This window comes from Natator depressus, chromosome 7 (genome assembly GCF_965152275.1).
Source record: "Natator depressus isolate rNatDep1 chromosome 7, rNatDep2.hap1, whole genome shotgun sequence".
NCBI classification, from domain to species: Eukaryota; Metazoa; Chordata; order Testudines; family Cheloniidae; genus Natator; species Natator depressus.
The window spans coordinates 88,649,397-88,665,767 of NC_134240.1; the positions used below are offsets into that span (position 1 = coordinate 88,649,397).

Sequence of the window (16,371 nt, forward strand, 5' to 3'; positions counted from 1 at the left end):
ACATCTGTACCCTAGAGTTCAGAGTGGGGGAGGAACCTTGACAGCCCACGTCCCTCGATCTGCTGGCAATACCCCTACTTATACAGCCCAAAATGCCGTTAGCCTTCTTGGCAACAAGGGACACTGTTGACTCATATCCAGCTTCTCGTCCACTGTAATCCCTAGGTCCTTTTCTGCAGAACTGCTGCCTAGTCTTTCGGCCCCTAGTCTGTAGTGGTGCAAGGGATTTTTCTGTCCTAAGTGCAGGACTCTGCATTTGCCCTTGTTGAACCTCATCAGATTTCTTTTGGCCAAATCCTCTAATTTGTCTAGGTCGCTCTGGACCCTATCCCTACCTTCCAGCGTATCTACCACTCCTCCCAGTTTAGTGTCATCTGCAAACTTGCTGAGGGTGCAATCCACGCCATCCTCCAGATCATTAATGAAGATATTGAACAAAACCGGCCCCAGGATTGACCCTTGGGGCACTCTGCTTGATACCAGCTGCCAACTAGACATGGAGCCGGTCATAAATATAAAGGGAAGGGTAACAATCTTCCTGTATACAGTACTATAAAAATCCCTCCTGGCCAGAGCACAAAATCCTTTTACCTGTAAAGGGTTAAGAAGCTCAGGTAATCTGGCTGGCACCTGACCAAAAGGATCAATAAGGGGACAAGATACTTTCAAATCGGGGGCTGGCGGGGGGGGGGAGGTTTTGGTCTGTCTGTTCTGTGTGCTTGCTGGACACTGATCAAGGAAGCAAGCAATCCAATTCCATTAGAATTAGCAAGTACTAGCAAGGGAATGCGTTAGCTTATTTTTGTTTTGGCTTGTGATTTTCTCTGTGCTGGGCGGAAGGTGTATTCCTGGTTTTCTTTTTGTAACTTTAAAGTTTGGCCCAGAGGGAAATCCTCTGTGTTTTTGAATCTGATTGCCCTGTAAGATTATCTTCCATTCTAATTTTATAGAGGTGTTTCTTTTACCTTTTTTTCTTTCTAATAAAGTTCTGTTTCTTTTAGAATCCGATTGGGGTTTTTTTAGGACACTAAAAAAAAACAAAACCAAGGTTGGTCTGTGCTCATCTTGTTTATTCTCAAGCCTCCCCAGGAAAGGGGGTGTGGGGGCTTGGGGGGATATTACGGGGGAGTAGGAACTCCAAGTGGTCTTTTCCCTGAGTTTGTCTAAATCACTTGACGGTGGCAGCGTTACCTAATCCAAGGTACAAGAGAGAATTTGTGCCTTGGGGAGTTTTTAACCTAAACTGGTAGAAATAAGCTTAGGGGGTCTCTCATGTGGGTCCCCATGTCTGTACACTAGAGTTCAGAGTGGGGAGGGAACCCTGACAGAGCCATTGATTACTACCCATTGAGCCTGACAATCTAGCCAGCTTTCTATCCACCTTATAGTCCATTATCACCAACATGTACAGAAAAAAACAAACCAGTGATCCATGGGATGAGGAAGTAAGCTTGAATTATTAGAAACACTAGATATATTAAAACTTTGCCAGGTTCTCTGTATTTTACGATACCCTGCACAAATTCAGAACTTGTTTTGCTTCAAGTCACATCACTTCCACAAGCTTTACAGTCAATTTATTGACCACACAGTTTAATGTGATAAATCCTAAATCTGGTAATATTATCTGAAAATCACAAGGCAGGGTCCTGTGGATTTTCTAGTGCTTTGACAGTCATTCAGATTCCTTCACACCAAATTGCTGGAGAATAAAATGTTAAATTAGAAACTAAGATTACCTATCCGAATTCATGTGATTTTATCCATGACATTTAGGTACAAATGTGTGACAAACATTTATTCCTAATAAATTTATTTTTCTTTAGGATTAACGTCCCTCTGCAATTAACGCCTCTGGTACTCCAGACATCCTTATTACATCTACTGTGCTTTACGTGCTATATAGCTGCTGAATACATTTTCATATGTTAAGACAGAGAGGAAAATAATACTTTGCTACTGACATTGATTAGATTAAGCTTATTTTCATCAGAGGTATTTGTAATTATATTAAACATTCATCTCGCATATAAAGCCTTTCCTTTTGCCATTCTTAGCCCTAAGAAATTATTAAATTACACGTTTAAAGGGGCCCTATCAGAAACAATTAGAAGCATCTAACCATTTATCAAAGAATTTACAGTAAGAGGGAGAGATAAGCTACCAGTACCCTCCATCAGCCTGAATCCAGAAATGAGGAGGGCTGGTGAGGTGGCGGCAACTGGGCCACAGCTTCAATGGAAGTTCAGAGATATACAGCCTTGGGGGTGAGAGGAGGGAGTAAAAGATGTATATACCTGGATTCTGCCAGTTTTTGGCCTCACTTTCCCAAATTCTATGGGATAGAGAACAAGAGTCACTCCTACTCTCCCAGAAAAATAGGGACCTCGGTGTGTTGGCGGCATAAGAGTGCGGCCAAAAATGCCTATCCAGAATCTGGATATGAGCAATTTCTTTTTACCCTAACCCCCAAACTATGCAAGCTAAATAGTAAACAAGTGTAGCTGCTCTTACTTCACTGTGGAATTGGGAGCCACAGCCAGCTTTTAGCCTGTGTGCCAAGGTCAAAAACATGTTTTTCATGTGGTAGGAATGGTTACACAGGTTTTCTAAACACCAGAATTTGAAGCAAAAGTTTGCGTAGCTCCAGCTTGGATTAGTTGCTGGACCCATTTTTTGGTGGGGGAGTGGGTGGAGGTGGGAAGGGGGCTGTATCGAGCAGAGCTGTGGCAAGGTCCAGATTTCCCCCTCCCGCCCCCCTTCTGTGCAGTAGGACTGGAGTAGCAAGACTTGTTCCCTGTATTTTTATTCTACAGTATGGGGGGGGGGGGAAGAGGGAGGAGAAAATTGACACTACAATATCGGACTAGACCCAGGTAGTTCGGTCTCTTCCCAGGTGTCGCCACCTCCCCTAGTCACTGCTGCTCGTTCGTTTCCGTCGCGCCTCGCAGAGCAGCGAGATCGACTAACATGAACCCGGATGTTTGTAATTAACCAGACAAGGGCGGGCGGGGGGCGGACTGGGCTTGAGGGCGGGGGGGGTGTCTCTCTCTTTTCTGCTTGTCTCTCTACTGGAGCCGTCTGTTTCAATTCGAGATCCAGTGTTGAGCTCCGGCTATTTGCCTTAAAAGGAAAAATATCTATGGAAAAACTTCAGCTGGCTGGGAAGACGATGGGGGGGCGGGAAGAGAGAGAAGGCTGCTACAGTCTGGAGCTGCGAGGGGTGGACGTCTTCCTACGATGCAACCTAGTAGTCACCATCGCAAATACCCAGGAGCTGCTTCGTAGGGGAAAGGTCCCCCCCAGCAAAGAGGGGAATTAGCCGCTGCAGGATACTGATGACTTGCAAATACAGCACAAGCGGGGTCAGGTCTGAAGGGAGCTTTGAATGTGTGCAACCTTCTCCCCAAACTTCCCCACAAAACAGGCCAGGTCTCCTGTACTTCCCCGCCCACGACCATACCTTTAGGTAACCCAGGTGTCCAAGCTGAGGTGGGGGTGGAAATACCAGTATCCCCTCTCTCGCTCTGCTCCCCATCCTCAGCGTCTCCCTCTTCCCATTCTACACACACAGTTCAGGTCGACTCAGCAGGAGAGTCTGGGACCTGCCGACCCCTTCAAACACTTCCACAAACGCTAGTTTCCGGTCTTAAAGAGCTATTCTATTGCAGAGAGACAAAGGGAAGCCTTCCTGGGACTGTCTCACCTGCTACTGCTCCCCCCATCACACGTTAGCTGTGGGAGGGGTTGTGAAATCTACCGAGAAAATTCCCCATGCACTGTCCTTCAGACTGAATAGTTGAAATATGTTGCAGGCAGCCGAGCCCCCAGCATACCGGATACTAACAGGAGGGAGCAGGGGAGGCAGCAGCAGCTAAACAATTCAGACTGGAATGTCAAGCACCAAAGCTAGGATTGCATAACTGGCTCGCCCTCGAAACCTCGGGTGCCGCGTTCGCTGCGGGCTTGTTGCCTAGTAAGCTGTAACGCGGCGTTCCGGTGCCAGTGCGCGCGGCTGGGCTGACGGGCGAGCACAGCCAATTCATGGGCCTGGGCAGGCACCTAGAGGAGAGATGGCGAAGAGACCCGCAGGCAAGCGTTAGACACTGGTTGCTAGGATACCGTGGAGATCCTCCATTGCCAGGCCGACAAGGAAAAAAAAAAAAAAAGTGCCAGGCCTTCGCAGCCAACAGCAACAATAGAAACAGAGTCTGCTTCCCTCTGACCCTCTCCCCTCCACCCCCATCAGGAAACCAAATCCTAGTCTTCCGCGAAACAAGGAACACAAGCCTGGAAATGGGGCCCCAGCAGCCAGAGAAAACTGCCATTTGTATTCTAGTGGCAGCAGCTAGTGCCTCTGTATTAAAGGATCTGTTAGTGTTTCCATTATAAACCCCCTTTTCTGGCGTACAGAATTTGGCTGCCCCTCAAACTATCCCGCTACCTCCTCTCAAAAGAGCCTATTGATGTCTTCATTGTCCTAGTGTCCATGGAAGAACTGAAAGGATTTGGAGGATTTTCTCCTAAATGGCTATTAATGAATAAGTAAATTAAGCACATAACTACACTTCTACCTAGAACTGCAGGGAAACGCAATAACTGCTGCAAACCTTGAGCCAAACCGTGCGAAATATAGAAGGCATGCTGCCCTTCACCTCATGTTAATGATTCCTGCCTTTTATTAAAGCTATGTGATCTCTACTAATTGTAAGAGGGTTATGGACCTGCTGCAAGGGTTATACAGCACTGAAACAATTAATAGGATGAGATGTGCAAGGTTTCACAATGGAATTAGTACTCTGTGGAATGATGTATTTTAAAATACAATCCCTTTTCCTCCTGAAGAGATGTAACAGTCTTCTCAGTCAAATGTTACAGTCACTCAAAACTACACATTATAGTTACATTCTTAAACTATTGAAAAAATTCAACCAAACTACGGTAGGCAATCACTCCCTTACCTAAAGAGGCCGGAGAGAATTAGAAGTACACTCTTGCGAATTAGTTTCCTAAATAAAAGGATGCCAGCAAAGTTCCTTATTTTGGTATGATTTCATGACACACACACCCTCCCCTCGTCAATATTTGGATAACACAGTGAATTACATATCTTATTTCTAACTCTCACAACTGGATCTGAATTGCCCTTAAACTTGAAGGGAAAGTGGTGGGAAAGTGGCAAGATAATATTTCTGTAAACTCTGAATAGCGCTTTCTAAATCACCATACCTTTTTCTTTAAAAAAAAAGAAGAAAAATTAGCCACAATTACTAAACTTGACCTGGTTGTACACAGGGCCTGCAGACTTGGAATTAACGTTTTAAAAGTGATATGACTGGTGTGTTGGTTTATTAGGTTTAGACAAAGGTGCTGTATATACACTACACAGATATTTTAAAATATCTCCACACAAGATGCACTCACATTCACTTGCTTAAAAGGTGGTCATTTAAACCTATGTATATAAAACAATTTGGATATTCATAATCAATAACCCAATTATTTAAGGTTTCAGAGTAGCAGCCGTGTTAGTCTGTAGCCGCAAAAAGAAAAGGAGTACTTGTGGCACCTTAGAGACTAACTAATTTATTTGAGCATAAATTTTCGTGATCTTGTATTACCTATCAGAGTTATTGCATTATGTCACTTTCCAAGAACCACTTCAGTGAATGTATAGCTCACTTTCAAACTTCCAGATCTGTTAGCCACTTTGTTTTTCACTTCAGCCAGACTGAGGGACAGCGCAGACCTATATTATTCCTTGCTTATTATGCTTCATTGACACAAATAAAGAGAGTCTTCAAAGGCTTTTCTATGGGAAATCCCATACAAACTGGAATGAATACAATGGCCACGTGTCAAACTGCTGGGGTGCCCTGCTTCATACTTCCCACATGGGAAAAAGTAGTACAAGAATGGCCTTAACAACCCATAAGCCATGCTGTTGTGAGAAATCCCCCCCTCCCGCCTGCCTTTCACTAACCGCTCATACCGTAAGGAAAATGTCAGCTACAAACATCAGACAGATTTGACTTAATGAGGCCCCTCTCCCCTTCCAGCCTTTGACTAGCTTTAGTGGGGGAGGGAGGGGGAGGAGGAGAGGGAGAGAGAGAGACTTCCCAGAAGCAGGGATTCTGAGTTTTAACTCTTAATGAGACACATTTGATGGTTACAGACCAGACAAATACATTTGGACGTCAAATATAAAACAAAACATTAGGCAAGCAGTGAACTGAATCTAACAGAAAGAGGCTAGCCTATTGTAATGTGTACAAGAGACTCAGTGCTAGCTTTTAGTATTGGGTATATATTTTACTTAGGAGATATTTCCTCTAGCAGATTTGCTTCACCCACACAAATTCCTACTCACCTTATGGTCTAGGAGAATGTTCTAAGTTAAGATATTGAACTGCAAACCATTTTTATATATCAAAAACGAAAAATTTCCAAAATGACTTAAAAATAATCGTGCTGATAACACATGAAACTGCGTGTGGTGTTCTGATATAAGACATGAATTAAAGAGTATACAAGCTTTTTCGTGATTATGAGACCAAAACACATCAACATTTATTGGGGAGTGAAAAAGATATTAAGCACTGTATGGAGGATAGTGTCTCTCTTCCATACGTGCTCAGTTTTCTCACTTAAACCAATTTGCATAGTCTGTGACGGCAAGTGTGAAACAAGGATAGATGATCTCCCAATTTTATTTAAAGCTTGAAAGAGATTTATTGCAACTGTCCCTTCATCTAGTGTGTTGACAACCAAAACAGCACAGTGGCGAAAGTCACAGGAGTAGCTTTCTCCCCCCCTTGAAAAAGCTCGCAAGCGCGGGGAGGAGTAATATCAAGAAAGGCAGGGCATTACTCAGAACGTGAGTCTGATGGAAACCTGCGCATTGTTTTCAACCTTAGGCTCTTCCCCTTTTGTCCTGTAGTTGGGCAGATAAGGAACTCCCCACACCTGTCACTCACCCACCAACTTCACCTCACCTCTCACTCTACATTACACCGTCAGCAAAGCTTTGATCGGCTATATTTTTCGTTGACAAGAGGTCTCTTATTGGCGTTGATCGTTGTTCACACCAAACTAATTATCTCTCATTTTATCTTTTAATAAATTTAATTGCTTGATATTTATTACTCCAAAGCCCTCCATAAAATGCCACAGAACTATCCAGGGAACTGTTAGTTTATCACCTTCTCCTTAGCCAAATATGCCTAAGTAGACAAGGCCACATGCCTCATTAGATACACAGGTATGTCTGCCAATACCTTAAATTAATTTACAAGACTAAGTTAGAAGTGGGGTGAGAACTTGTGTCGCCAAGTAAGCGTTATTAGCTGAGCCACAAAAACTGCTCTGGGAGCTCAAAAATCAGCAGACACTCCCTTCTAAACAGCATCCGCAATTACCTACAGTCCCTGCCATGTCAAACTATGAACACCTTCTCTCACTCCAGACTGAAGGGGAGATGCTGCATGACGAGCACCAGTGAAAACACTTTACACACCCGAACCAAGGACGACTGCCAAGTTTTCAGCAGTCAAGGTACAGCTAGAGCAGTCTAGTTACAAAAAGATGTAGACAAAGACTATTGCGGATGGAAATAAAACCAAAAAAGCAAGGAAACAAACACTCTTCCCCTCAGCCCTTCACTCCTGTTGCGCATAGACAGTGTAGGAGTTTCCCAGTGCCGCATGACAACATCTGCTCCAATACTTAGCCATAATTGGCTCAGTGTATACATGCAACGCAACTTTTAACCTCGGAATTTCCTTGGTTGTGTCACTTGTATCACAACCTCGGTGATGACTGAAATGCAGTATAGCGACTCTTGCGTGTCGGATTTATGTTTTAAATCTCCTCTAGTAGTTCGGTAGGCTTGGCTGCTAAGCTACAGCCAGGAGCCAATTTTTATATCCAAGTTCTGCGTCCCGGAGGATGATGTTTAAACCTAAAAATGTGCAAACTTAGCTACCTGACAACAGCGCCAGCAGCCACAGCTCAGATACAGCCTTGACCCCGGGAAACATGCAAAGCAGTTGTGCGGAGCGCTATGAAACCAGTAACACTATGGATCTGCGTCAGATAAGACCTTTAAAAACCCCACACTTGTCAGATGCAATACCAAATTAAAAAAAGAAAGAAAGAAATCACGAGACTGGATTTGCCTGTCAAATTCTGGGTGCTAACTATAGCAGCTCAGGAATTAGCAACACCTTTCTTAGAGGGGAAAAATAATCAGGAGAGTCAATTCTGTTTTGCTTCATAGAGTTCAAACGCCAACCATTCAGCAATGCGGACAAATTCAGGGCAGAAACCATGAGCACAAAAACAGACATAAAAACGTACCACATTGGAAAAGACAGTCTGATGAAGCAGGCGTTAGCGGGGTTATTTTTTTGGAAGGGCAATTTCACCCCAGTAATAGGGAGAATGCGCTTTCCCCCTTCACGGTCTAGGAACTCTGCTCACAGTGGGCTCGGGAATACCTGGACCTCTGACAAAGACACCGCGGAATAGGGATGCGAGCAGTTACCGTGGCTGAAGAAATGTGGGCAGCCCAAGAGAAGCGTTAGGAGGAATATTTCTGAGAATGAGAACAGAAATGGAAAGCAGAAGGTGCAGGACTCGTCTAAACAAGTGGATGGACAGACAATACAGAGACCATTCAACTACCAAAGACAGGATGTACACAACGCTTAAACCCTGCTTACTGTGGGCTCTTGGGGTAGAAGGGAAGGGTGACATGGCTGAGATCCTGGATGTCAAATGCGGTGGGCTCGGCTGAAATTGCCTGCCTCTTGGTCCTGTGTTCCCCCTGCAGGGTGCTGGAGGTTTGCTGCTGCGCCTGCTGGGTGGCGGGCCGGATCACCGAGCGGTACTTGTCCAGCTCGTTTTGTAGTTTCTGGATCAGTTCGTCCTTCTGATCCAACTCCAGCTCCAGCTCGTCTATGAGAGCATCCCGCTGCCTCAGCTCCTCGATTTTCTCCTGCAGCGCGTACTGTAAATCCCGCAAAGTGCCCATACTCCTCCTCGGGCCAGGGGCGCCTTCCTCCGCAGCCGGTCTCTCCCCCGCTCCCAGCAACTTTCCCCGAAGTAGCCGCAGCTTCCCACTTCAGCCAACTTTGCCGATCGCTCCCGATCGACCTGCCGCCGGCAGATTCCGCTCGCCCTTTAAACACGCCTCCAGCCTGCGCCGGCTGGCTGGGCGATTTGGCAGCGAGCCGCGCTTGAGCTACGGAAGGAGGATTAGAGACATAATCTTAAACGGAACCCCACCGGCACCACTCTACCGGAGGCTGGGTTGTTAAGGGTGATTTCGATCTGCCTGCGTCAGGCTAGACTGGAGAGAGCCAGAGCCAGAGCGGGGCGGGGGAGACAGAGAGAAAGGGGCGTCTGCAGGGTGCCGCTGCACATGCACGGCCCCTAGGACTGTGGCACTGGTGGGGCTGCTTGAAGGCTAGCGAGGTTTCCGAGCCTCTGCCCCGACACTGTTTTGGAAGCGGGGGCATCAGAAGGTGATTTTGCATTCCAGCCACTTACTGCTCAATGCCACGTTTTCGGGGCACGTCCGGCATCCGACAGGGCTGCAGTTCGCTACACTCTTGCGGTTACACCCGTTACACTTCCCCAAATAAAGAAATACATCATCAGGCTGCTAAATCTACTCCAACTGCAGAAAAATCTTCGCGACTTGATCTGTTTCTACCCAGTACAGTTACAGTGTAGGATCTCTTTGCTTCCCCCTTTCCTAGGCATTCAGATTTTACAGCCATCACTTTGTTCATTAATTCACTGTCGTTACAACTATTAGAAATAAGCAACTACGGTAAATGTTTCATAGGCCAGTAATGTTTCATAGGCCAGTAAGTCTGTTTTAAAGAAGAAACTTAAACGCTCATTTAGCCTGAAACAGACTGCTAAGCACAAGATCCGCTCATAGTGTTACTGAGGGTGCCTATTAGATCTTGCAGGAGTTTGGCCCACATCCCAAATTGCACAGCATGAATAGGGAACAGGTATAACCACTCCTACTGCATCCCCCCGCAAAGTGTGTACGCTAGCACATCCTGGTGCATGGATGCTTCAAAAAAAATTGACATCACTTGAATCTTGGTGGATCCTGCTCGTGCTGGGCACCAATCCCCAAAATCCCACTACATGAATAGAGAACAAGCCACTTGGTACATAAAAGTTTCTGGACTCTGATGCATTCCAAGAGAATAAGGGCATAAAAATGGTTCCAGTAGCTGTATCCAGGCAGTTTTTATCCCTCATCTCCCAAATTCCACCGCATCAGTAGAGAATGAGTGTTATTCTACTGCACTTAAAAAAAAAAAAAAAAGCCAGACCAAACCAAATTCCAACTGAACAACAGTGCAAAGAACCTGGCATCTTGGTCCTGCCAATTTTTGACAGCAACCACCCAGTTTCCACTGTCCAGTAAAGTCACAAAATCCTTTGGCCCTAAATCCCCATACTGTAAGTGAAAAAAAAAACTTGCCTATACCCTGCTGGATCTAGGTGTCTATTTGGATTTTTCACATGTTCATGTGCCAGGATGTATCAGATGATATTTTTATAATGGAATCGGAGCAGACACACTTGGCTTCTACATGTGCAATAAAACTGTTTCCAGATCTAGCAAAACCCAGGCACAAAATGTGTGTTTTAGCTTTGTCTTGCAAATGATGTGCTGGAGCATAGATTTTCTTGTCTAGTAGAGCAATGATATAGGTTTGGACAGTACAACTTGGGGGTTGGTGCCAAAAATGGAAGGATCCAGCAGGGCTCCATGCACAGGCAGTACTTGTGCTCTATCGCAATTATACAATTTAGGGGTTTAGGGACAGAAGTTGCCGAGATCCAGGTACTGGATGTGGGTTTTCGCAGCCCTCACGTACCAAGATGTGGTATGGTTCAGTTTTTGTCAGTGCAGTAGAAGTGGCTACATCTGTTCTCCTTTTAGGCATTAGAATTTTGGGGCAAGGCCCCAAAATTGGCAGAATATAGCAGGGGTAGGGTGCCACAAATGGGTGTTTGGGCCCTGACATCTTACCGCATGAGTGCTGCAAACTTTTTGTGTGTGGTAGGAGTGGCTAGACTTGTTCCCTATTTTGAAAGTATAATTCAGGGCACATGATTCAAAATATACAACAAACTGCAGATGGATCCAGTTTTTAATCTTTTTCTGTTGTTGATTACGGTCATTTGACTGGCTCCACGGTCCCAGCTTTCCACCTGCTGATGGTCTCTATAATATTAAGAATGAAGAGCTGGGGGAGGGGGGGGGGGAAAATACTTCAGAAATCCTGTATGCAAACTATTGTTTTAAAGGGCTGGACACTTACCATAAATATTTTGTGAGCCTCTGTGCTGCTTGAATATATTTGGTCCCCTATATAATTTTCAAGGAACAACTTTGGGTTACACGTAATGTTCAAATACCATTTCAAATAAATATACAGCAGTTTAAATCTTTTGACTGCATTTGTGTTAAACCCAAAAGTGATGCAATTTAATTTGTCTTTGCAAAATATGGACATTTTCTAAAGTGCTTTAACTTCAGAACCCATTTTGCTGCATATTTTCCCCCACTTAAATAAAACCTGCACAATTTACTAAGATTCACAACATTTCAATTTTAAAGTTAAGCAGATATACTCTGTTTACAAACTAGAAACCAATGTTAAAATGGATGTGGTATGTGTTTATTTTTTCATTTTCTTCTCTATCAGATCGGACACGGACACCTAGATAATGAGATTAAGGCTGTTGACTCAAGGCAAGACTTCAAAACAGTTGTTACACAAAATGAAAATTGTTCCATATAACTTTTGAGTAGCAAATAAAAAGCTTAATAATAAAAATAAAATTATTTTATTTAGATTTCATTAACAGTGCATAACCTACAATCTAGATATCTGTATGTTACTTGTAAGAGAAAAGACATCCATGAAATTACACTAGATCAATAATGCTGGCAAAGGTGTAGAAGGTTAGGACTGATGTGTTTTATGAAGCATCATACGCACAATGCTCTGAAATAGGTTGACAGCAATGGTTATAAAAGTGCACATATCTTCTGCTTACTCTGTCGCTTAAGCCATTGCTATTGGCTTCTCATTTTTATGAGCAATAAAATTGGTTACTTTGAATTATTTCTAAAATAAAAAACATGATTATGCATAAAGGACAGGCTCTTGTGGTAGCCAAGGAAACCATGAGATCCAAAGACAGTCTGAGTGACACATTGCAGCAAACAAATAATGTAACAAATAAACGTAAGGATAATATTATCCCAAAGAATCCCAATGCACTTTACCAACTATCAGCCAAATCTTCCCAGGTGATCAACTCTGAAGACTGTTGACATTAGCTTAATAGCATTTGTTTTCTAATGTCCTAAGGACACCAAAGGGCAATTGTGAAATCAGCATGTATCTCCTTTTTTGAATCTCCGGGGCAGCTTATGAGTTCGTGATCTCGTTTGTGTTCTCAGTGACAGTTGTCTTTGGGGGACCTGGAGGGCTGTCCCACTCAAAAATAATTTTTAAAAAATTCTACAAATAAATGTGCTTGTCATGAGGCAGCCCCGCCTAGAGCACCCTCCATGGCAGGTTGCACCATGACAGACACACTGAACTCAGTTTTCCTGTATCATAGTCCCCACAAATAGTTTAAAGTGTTTTTCTGAGTATAAAGAGCCCTTGGAGAGTTAGTTTATCAGAAGAGAAAACCCTGTGTATATGAAGTCCCAGCACTATAATCTAGGCAATAGATCTAATACAACCTCAACATCCCTGATCACACCTGGCTCTCTGACACAGCCACAGCAGCACTCACCGTGCCCGGGCTGTTCGTTGTAGTCTTCTCCAATCCTTCCACCAGGGAAGCCACTCCAGCCCTTCCAATTGGAGTACAAGCCTGCTCTTCCTACAGGAACCCCCACAGCCTCTTGGCTAGGAGTATCCCTCACTCACCCTGGCTTTCTGGTGGTTCCTCTGGGTCCAGCTCTCCAGCCCTGGAAATGTAAGTGGCTAAGTTCCTTCACTGCTCCCCACCTTCAGCCCTTAAAGGCTGTTGGCTCCAGCTTAAAGCCATCATCCCTTGTTTATTTCCAGCCTTTGCTCTCTGTGGCTCAGGAAGGACAGCAGACTGCCCCTTCACTGGTTTCTTAGCCCCTAGCCCTTTTCAGCCTTCTTTCATTGGCTTTAGCCCTTAAAAGTCAGCCAGCTGGCCCCTCCACTGTCTTCCCAATCATTCCTTTTTTTCTAGACAGCTTTTCTGCTCTCTGCAGTTTTCCACACAGACTTCCTTGATTCTCCTGATTTTTCTTGGCTGACTCACTAGAATGCTCACTCACTGGGTCACTCCCCAATCTTTTATAGCCTCCAGTTGCTGCCCCATCTTCTTAATTGGCCAGACAGGGAGCACCTGTTCCAGTACAGGGGTGCCAGACCTGATTCATTTACAGGGGCCAGCCACCTTATCACAGTGCTTTAATCCCAATTCTCTGTGCATTTCATAAGTATTAATTGAATAATTTAATGCTTCTATTTTCCAGTTGAGGAATCCTCGTGAGGCACCTACCTTAGAGCTCCGTAGTGTAGAGCAAACCACAGTAGAAGAATGAGGCACACAAACAAAAGGGCCTGCAGTTAATGAGTTCATGTGCAGCTACGTACCCCAAGGTAAAATTCTGATTTTAGAGTGGCCACTTAGTTTCCCTTAAGTATCTGCTCTAGATGCTGCACACATTAAATGCTGCCATACTCTCATAGGTAAGGCAATGATCAAATGAATGAAAACAAAAAGGCAATTTATACACAAGAAGGCTGCAACTTCTTTGAGGAACAGAACCAATTCTAGCTGTAATCTACCTGAAATCTTTGGCAGTGTAAATCTTTGTAAGAGTAAGTGTTCTTGTGGATCCCCCAAGTCTATTTCAGATCACATAGCTGTAATTTCATGTCCAAAAGGGCCAGCACCCTGACACATACCCATCATCTAACAAGACCTCCAATCTTTGGCCCGAAAGAATGAACCCACCACAGAGGACACACACCTCTGTTCCTGAAAGTAGGGATTATACATCCCTTTAAAGTTGGATGGTCCTTATTTTCCTAGCTCCTGCACCAGGATTCAGAATAGTCGTTATATTCCTAGCTCCTCTGTTTTAAATGGCATTGCTACTAATCCTTCTGCAAGGATCATCTGTCAACAGACACAGCTAGCATTTCCACTTAACGGCCATCCTCCAAATTGAAGACAGATATTTTAAAGCCATTCAATCAAAATGAAAATATGCACCTCTCAATGATCAGATTTGACACCATCAGGCTGGAACAAGCCAGAGTAGCTAAGAGGTACCCCCAGGATCCAGAGCTGCATGGAGCTGCACGGTTTATGCATACCTAAATATCCTCCTCCAGCTGGGGATATTTTTTCTGGTTTAATCCACTGCAGTCCTGTTACTGGCTCCTCTCCAAACTATTTGTAGGAGGAGATCAGACTACAGTTTTAAGTAGAAAGCAGGGTTTATGAGATCTGAACTGCTGGGATTTTATAGGACATTTTCCCACAAGCAGTAGAAATACGGATACACAATGCCAGAGTTCTGTAAATAAATATCACATGTATCTCTAACTACCAATAGAACGGAGCCACTTATGAAATGGAATACATTACTATTTAATAGTGTACAGCAACACTACATTACAGTTTAAGTCAAGAACTGAAGAGCAAGCCCTATTAAAACTACATGGAAATTCAGATAAGTAGTGTGTAAGTAAACTGGAATTTGATTCACACTGGAATTCTAGCAATAAAAAGTGCTATATTATCTTTGGTGACAAGTGGTCATTAGTTTTACATTTCATCAGAAAAGATGCATTCTGTCCCATCTGAGAGATGATACCTTCAGCTTCACAGTGCTCCCTTATATCATTATTTTGGGGTACTGACTCAGAGGAAAGAGTGCCACCTACTGAAACACCAACACCATTCCGCTGCATATGAGTTTTTCCTGAAGTCTCCAAGGAGGGGCTAACCAAACCTGACCTGGTTTGGTTTAGGTGATCTGAGAAGATCACAGTCCAAGATGTTATGTCTGCAAATTATCATTACATCCTAAATTAATAAAGTCTACAAAGGTTAGATTCTGGATACCAACAGGACTAAAAAAACCAAGTAGGAGAAAGAAAGCATGGAACCTGACCCTCAGTCTCTCCCTCTAGTGCACCTACACAGAGGGTATCCAGAATGTCTGTGTTTTCTCTCCTCCAGCACAAATAGGGTGTGGGGGGAGGGGTCAGCAAGGTCATGGGCACTCCACACCCTAGAGGAGGCATGGTCAGGTGGGTTTGGCTCTGGCTCTGTTCCCTGTGCACATTTTCTTGTAAATGGAGGATAGTACTGGGGGGGGGGGGAGGGGGGAAGAAGCACACATTATGCCTTATAAAACAGTGTAGCATTGTCATTTCTGAGCATATTCCCCAGTGCTCTCAGAAGCATTCTGTCTGCTTGTGTCCTTCACAGAATGCCTCCAGCAACTCCCATTCAGGCTCTACATCCCCCCCCCCCCTCCGCTGCTACAGCACAGCACAGCCTCTCAAAGGTATAAGAGAGCCCTATAGTATGAATCAGATTAATGAACTAGGAAGCAATTCAACTCTAGGAGTTAATAGTGGGACTTCTGTAGTTACTGGTTCATAGAACAGGTTTCAGAGTAACAGCCGTGTTAGTCTGTATTCGCAAAAAGAAAAGGAGTACTTGTGGCACCTTAGAGACTAACCAATTTATTTGAGCATAAGCTTTCGTGAGCTACAGCTCACTTCATCGGATGCATACTGTGGAAAGTGTAGAAGATCTTTTTATACACACAAATCATGAAAAAATACCTCCCCCCACCCCCTTACATTGTAAGGAGAGTGATCACTTTAGATAAGCTATTACCAGCAGGAGAGTGGGGTGGGGGGAGGTATTTTTTCATGCTTTGTGTGTTTAAAAAGATCTTCTACAATTTCCACAGTATGCATCCGATGAAGTGAGCTGTAGCTCACGAAAGCTTATGCTCAAATAAATTGGTTAGTCTCTAAGGTGCCACAAGTACTCCTTTTCTTTTTGGTTCATAGAAGTCTACTTTACTAAGACTAAGTTACAATAACTCTCACCCTTTTTAATGATGGCAGGCAGTGTATTTTTCCGTTTTCTCTCCTAAATAAACATCACTAGTTCATGATATTTATGATTCAACATTGAGGAAGTTTCTGGACTTTTTTCCTTTTCCCAGTAAGCGCTATTAAATGAATATATGGCCAATACAAAAACATAACTAAAGTCCACTCCCTCCTCCACTTG

The 16,371-nt window shown here is 44.0% G+C and overlaps 1 protein-coding gene across 3 annotated transcripts in view; it reads right to left on the reverse strand.

The window, feature by feature from the left end:
• The window catches only part of PRKG1 (protein kinase cGMP-dependent 1), an 860,241-nt gene that overhangs the window by 768,872 nt on the left and 74,998 nt on the right, over positions 1 to 16,371 (reverse strand). The window contains exon 1 of one of the 3 annotated variants that reach the window (XM_074958999.1): positions 8,724 to 9,354. The exons of 1 other annotated variant lie outside the window; for it this stretch is intronic. In XM_074958999.1, the coding sequence (XP_074815100.1) occupies positions 8,724 to 9,034 (311 nt within the window). In that variant the 5' untranslated portion in view covers positions 9,035 to 9,354. Of the gene's footprint in view, positions 1 to 3,463; positions 3,578 to 8,723; positions 9,355 to 16,371 lie in introns of those variants that run through there. One more of the 3 variants, XM_074959001.1, reaches the window with a different exon arrangement.